General features: G+C 62.8%; 1 protein-coding gene across 1 annotated transcript; it reads left to right on the forward strand.

Moving 5' to 3' along the window:
• Positions 1 to 516: 516 nt before the first annotated feature.
• On the forward strand, positions 517 to 3,432 carry EGR4 (early growth response 4). Its single transcript, XM_068941043.1, has 2 exons — positions 517 to 915; positions 1,273 to 3,432. Exons 1-2 carry the CDS (start codon positions 777 to 779, stop codon positions 2,598 to 2,600), a joined length of 1,467 nt encoding a protein of 488 aa, XP_068797144.1. The 5' UTR covers positions 517 to 776; the 3' UTR covers positions 2,601 to 3,432.
• Positions 3,433 to 6,202: the final 2,770 nt, after the last annotated feature.

Here is a 6,202-nt window from a genome sequence, read left to right on the forward strand (position 1 = left end):
AGGAAATACCGGTGTAGGTGTGTTTATGGGAAAGGTGTGATGGAAGGGGTGCCGGCGGGCTTGTGCAAGGGGTGCAGGCTGGGGGTGCAAGGCTGTGCATGCACACACACACACACACACACACACACACATCACACCCAGAGCAGTCCTGGCCCTGCCTGGCCGCAGGGGCTGCCCGGGGCTCCCCTCACCCCAGAGGACCGCGGAGCCACATCCCGATTTGTTAAAAATATCGCGATTATTAGTTAAAATGGGAGAGAAGGGGGGGGAGGAAGGGGGGGAAAAAAAAAAAAGGAGAGAAAAAAAGGCGGAGGGAGGGCTGGGGGGAGGGAGGGGGGCAGCGCGTCACGGGGAGAGATTTCCTTATTGGGACTCCCTAGCCTACATCCTGAGTCCATATATGGGCATTTACGTCACAGCAGCCTCACTGGGGACTCCAGAAATGGATGCGGCGGAAGGTCGGAGCAGCCCCGCTGCAGGTATAAAAGGGGCGGCGGGGAGGGAGAACCGGGCGTCCGCACGGGCTGGCGCTGCTCCCGCCGGGTCCCCGGCCACCCCCAGCCCCACCGCCCCCCCCCCCCAGCCCCACCGCCCTGCCCAGGCGCTGCAGCCCCCCTTCCCCCCCCCCCCAAGCGCTGCCCCAGCATCCTCCCGGAGCCGCCCCCTCCGCCCCGGGGTACCACCACCAACCCCCCCCCACCCTGAGCCCCGGGACACCCGCCGCATCTCTCCAGGCCTCCCCCCCCCCCAACCCAGCCCCGCGGCCCCCAGGGGAGATGCTGAACGTGATGGATTTCTCCTGCCCCGACCCGCTGTACTCCAAGTACGAGGAGACGTGCGACATGAAAGCCGGGGAGCTGCAGGGCTTGGGGCAGCCCGAGCAGCAACTTCTGGCAGAGGCGGACTTCCTCGGAGGTAAGGGAAGGGGTGAGGCCGGCAGGGACGGGGGACCCCGCTAGGAGCGGCGTATCCAACCGGGAGCTGGGCATCTTCCCTTCCTCTGCCACCGCAGCCTGCTCCCAGCCCCTGGCCGTGGGTCAAACAGACCCCAGCTAGTGCAGGATGGGGGTGCTGGGGGCTATGGGGGTTGCTGGGAGCCTTGAGGGTGCTGCGGCGGGGGCAAAAGCCAGGGGGGTCCCCTGACACCTGGCTGGGATGGGGACCGTGCAGTGACACAACTCGTCAGCCTCCCGCTGCTCCCCCCACCCCGTATCTCAGCATCCTTCCCATGCCCTGTGCCTCTCTCAGTCCTCCTGCCCTTTCCATCCCCAGGTGAGTTCATGGGCTCCCCGATGAGCGGCGAGGCGGCGGATTACTTCCTCCTGGGCAGCCAGCCTTCCCCCTCGCTCAGCTACACCGGCAGCTTCTTCATCAAGACGGTGCCAGAGCACCCCCAGGACCAAGAGTCCCTCTTCAACCTGATGTCGGGGATCCTGGGCATCTCTCCTTTCGCCGCCTCCGAGGGCCACCAAAGACACTTGGATGCTCTTTACTCCTGCCCCGAGGTGACTCAGAACCAGCTGGACCTTTACTCCAACTGCCAGCCCGACATGAACGTGTCTGTCCAAGCCCCGTTCCCGGAGCAGGGTTACACCAGCTTCCCCGCCGCGGAGAGCCTGCCTCCCCTCCAGGCGCAACCTGGCGTAGGAAATGCCTCTCAGTGCTTCTTCGAGACCAAGCTCTTGGACAATAAACCGGACATCAAGCTGCCCTCCGTTTCCCCATCCCTGGACAAATTTAAGGCCTCCTGTTCACAGTGGGAGCCTGTCGCCCAACATCAGTCCTACCTACCCACTGGCTACCATTCCCCTGAGGCCTTCCCTGCTGCAGAAAGTAGCCAGGCTATGTTTCATCCCCTGGGCTCCAAGATTGAAAATGTGCTGTCTGTCAGCTGCCAGTCGGAGCTCAACAGCCTCGCTGAGGATCCCGGCTGCTTTGGCAGCAATTTGGCGTTTAGCTGCGAGCCAGAAAATTTCCAGGCTCGCGGTGACTTTGGTGACACCAAGATCCACAGCCTCCCTCCCCAGCTAATCCCAGAGTTTGACTCCTCCTTGGCTCAGCCGGAAGTCTTGCCAGGTTTGATTAGCTCAAACGAGCTGCTTCATCCTCACCCGTCCCCCTCCGTCCCACCCACGGACTTTTTGGGCCATCCCACCCCTTCCTCCATCGCCTCTCTGCTCCCTGCCAACCCTTCGGCCCTTGCTGAGCCCAAGAGGAAGACCCGCAGGACCAAGTGCTCTTCCAAATGCTTCTGCCCCAAGCCTCACGAGAAGGCCTTCGCCTGCCCGGTGGAGAACTGTATCCGGAGCTTCGCCCGCTCGGACGAGCTCAATAGGCACCTCCGGATCCACACAGGGCACAAGCCTTTCCAGTGTCGCATCTGCCTGAGGAACTTCAGCCGCAGCGACCACCTGACCACGCACATCCGCACGCACACCGGCGAGAAACCCTTCTCCTGCGACATCTGCGGCCGCCGGTTCGCCAGGAGTGACGAAAAGAAGCGGCACAGCAAAGTCCACTTGAAGCAGAAAGCCCGGACGGAGGAGAAGCTCAAAGGCTTGGGCTTCTTCTCGGTGGGTCTGTCCTTCGGGGCGCTGTGACGCCCAGGCCTGAGCTCTGGGAGGTGACGTTTCCCGAGACGGGTCCCCGTGCATCTTGCAGAAGAGCTGGGGTGGAAATAGCCCCCACGCACAGCCTGAGGTGGCCCTGGACAAGGAGACGGCAAATACTGGTGGGCCAGGTGCCTCTGCTCGGCTCGCTCTGCCGGGGAGGAGAGAAGCGCGTGGGGCGTACGTACAGGGAGGGAGAGGCGACGCCGGCGCGGGGACGCCGCGACGCTGGACCCCTCGCTGCCAAGCCCGACTCGGAGGAAGGGACGAGGCGACGGAGGAGAAGGCGACAGCCCTGCGCCGGCTCGCAGGCCTGGCCAGCCCCGGCCGCCCGGAGCATCTCCACGCTGCAGGGACTGAGTCATTCCGATAGCTCCAGTTTGGGAGGAAGAAAAGAAAAAAAACGTACAGAAAGAAATCGCCGCCAACCTTTTATAGCGAGAACCGCAGGCTTAGTCGCTAAGGCTGCGTTTGTACTAACCTGACTCTGATTTACCCTGCCAGCGCTTTACATGGACTTCCTGACCGATCCGGTTTAACATATGGTATGTTCTCAGGCTGCAGCTGCACCAAAACTGGCTGATTCTGACTGTTCCTCCAGAAGGAAATAGATGCGATCAGCACGCTGGACTGAAACGCTAAGAGCCGAGCGCTGCTGCCGTTCTGGTTCGACAGGCTCTGGCTACGGAGAATTGTCTGTAACGGTCCCTTTGGAAAGGTGATGTCATTCCTTCTTTTTTTTTTTTTGCTGTTTGTAAAAAGAATCTATCAGGAATATTACAAATTTGTGTCTATTTTTATAATTAAAGGTTTGTTCTAATCTTAAAGCCTGCTGTGGTCGCTCTTTGCCTTGCGAAACCGTAGGGCAGTCGGCGTCGGTAGTATTTCGGTAGGGCTTTTGACCTTTCGCTGCCGCGTATTTGAAAGAGATGGCTAAATAATCAGCAGGGAAGGAACATAAATCAGTGCATCGGAGGAGCATGACAGCTTGTCCCCAAGCGTCTCCTAATCCTTGGAGGAGGCCGGCTCATCCCGGGAGAGCAGTCCTACGCGGAGCGCAGCCCTGATTTATCAGGGAGGGCAGGTCCCGTTCAGGCCGTCCTGGAGGCCGGGGAGGTATTTTGGGATCCCCCCTGCCGTGGTACGGGAGCATCCCGAAACGGTGCTCTCTTACAGCCTTGCTCGTGCCGAGCTATCTTGGGGCTCGGCGGAGGTGACTCTCTGCCCGCGGGCTGCGCTGGGGGGATCGCGGCACCTTCTCCAGCACGGGGACGTGGGATCGCTGCCCGTTAGAGACGCAGCCAGGGGGACACCCCCTTCCTAAACCGTGCAGACACCCGTCCCCTTCTCTGAGTTTCCCCAGCGCCATCCCTGGAGGGTCTCCTACCCCAACCTCCTCCTGGTCCTGGTCTGCCCGTGGGTCAGGGCTGCCTCTCCCCTCCTCTTTCCTCTCTTCTTGGCTCCTTCTCCCTAGCTTAAGGTCACCCTGGGCTGCTACGAGCTGGGCAGAGCCCCGTTGCAGCCCTGCGGGCTGGGGAGGGCTGGGGGTGCTGTGAAGCGAAGGTGGTGCAGGCCCAGGACTCAGCCTGCCCAGCCACTGGGGGGGGTCTCAGCCCAAGGTGGTGAGCAAAGATGGGCTTATCCAGGTGAGCAGCAGGGATCAGACCCTCCGCGTACGCAGGAGGAGGCAGCAAAAGATGTTGGCAATGGGAAGTCGGGTACCCTCCTGCTCTTAGCGCCGGCTGCAGCCCAATACCCCGTCAGGATACTTGGGTGAGATGCACGTGCCCCGGATGAGATGCACATGCCCTGGATGAGATACACATGCCCTGGATGAGATACACATGCCCCTTGCAGGAAGCACGTGCCCCAGGTGAGATGCACGTGCCCCGGGTGTGATGCACGTGCCCTGGATGAGATGCACTTGCCCCAGGTGACCTGCACATGCCCTAGGCGAGATGCACTTGCCCTGCACAACATGCACGTGCCCCGGGGGAGATGCACGTGCCCTGGGTGAGCTGCGCAAGCCCCTGCTGTGTTTCAGGCCTATTAACACCCAGCTCTCACCCTCCCTCCACGTGCACTGCCTGTTTTCCCTCTATGAGGGACGGGCGCCACTTTCGGCAGTTCCCGTAACAACCACACGCCGCTCCCGAGTCCCGCAGGAGCCGCTGGGCTGAGATGGGTGCTGGGGGAAGCAGGATGCGTCCCCACGTCCTGCATCCCAGCACTGGCAGCGGGCAACTCCGGCACCTGCTGGGCAGGAGCAGCCCTGCTCTGCGGGGCCTTAGCTTAGGGAAGAGCAAACGGTGGGACACAGCGCTGGGGCCGTGACAGCCGGGGGACGATGTGCCCTTAGCCCCCCCGCGCCACGCTCGAGGCCTGCCCGGAGAGCAGCTTTCGCTCAACGCTTCCCGCTCGCCCAGCGCGGCCCTTCGAGGTGGCAGTGGGGGGGATTTGAAGTGTGGGAAGGACGAATTTGGGGCAAGCTCAGTCGCCCATCCCTTGGGGAGCTGCTATCACCCTCCCCCCCCCCCCCAACCGGGTACCATTTCCCGGGTACCAAACGTCGAGCCCTCGCTCCCCAGCCGCGGGGCACCGGCGCGCTTTGCTTGCTGCCTTCCATCAGTTTAAATGGGCGACACGCGACGTTTCCCTTCGTCTGGGCCCAGCAAACAGCCAAACGGCCCCAGCGGAAATTTTCGGGGCAGCGTTCAGCCTGGAAGGCACGGCGGATAGCCGAGCCGTCCTCCTCCCCCCGGCCCCCCCAGCAGCCCAGCACGTGGGAGCCCATGTCCTGAGTGTGAGCCGTTCTCAGCATCGCTGGGGCGGGGGGAAGTAGGTGACATCCTGTGCCAGCAAAAGGCTCCATCTGACCCGTTTAGTGCCCCACGGCGCCCTGCAGCAAGGAGTCCCGGTGCCATCCTGCCCTTCTCCTCCCGCTTGCTTCGTCTCCATCAGATGCAGGGGGGGCCCTAGCCACCAGGAACCCCCCCCCCCCTTTTTGCTTGCGGGACACCCCAGGTGTTGTTGACACCCACCAAGGACCTTGGCACCCAAATCTGCTTCGGGCAGGGGCGCCCGGCCCGGGGTGCTGCGGGAAGGGGCTGGGGCCGTGCAGGACGGAGGCCGGTGGCTCTCGCTGCATGGCAAACAAGCCCTGCTTTCCCCGCACGCGTCATGCGTGAAGCCTTTATGAACACCCCTCCGAAAGCGCAGCTGCCGTTGCCGCTGGGCCTGAAAGCTCTGCAAAGGCACCGGGAAAGCTCGAGCCGTCCTCCTTTCCTCCCTGCTTCCCCAGCCCGTTTCGACCCCCGGTGTTGCAGATGGGGGGAGGCACCCGCTGCAGAGGACCTGCGGCTGCACCGAAATGGTGGGAAGGGACTGCGTGCTCCCCCAAACCGAGCTTCAAGCAGCGGTGGCTGGGGGGGGGATACGGGGCAGCGTGCAGAGCTGCTGAGTGAGGCCAATGTCCCGCCGGCCGGCGCGGACCTCAGCGCTCCGCTCCGAGACGGGAGGGTAAATCACAGCCGGGAAGGAGGAGGCAATCTGTCGGCAGAGCCGGGGATGGATGTTATCCCTCGCCAGGGCCC

This window comes from Struthio camelus, chromosome 4, assembly GCF_040807025.1.
Source record: "Struthio camelus isolate bStrCam1 chromosome 4, bStrCam1.hap1, whole genome shotgun sequence".
NCBI classification, from domain to species: domain Eukaryota; kingdom Metazoa; phylum Chordata; class Aves; order Struthioniformes; family Struthionidae; genus Struthio; species Struthio camelus.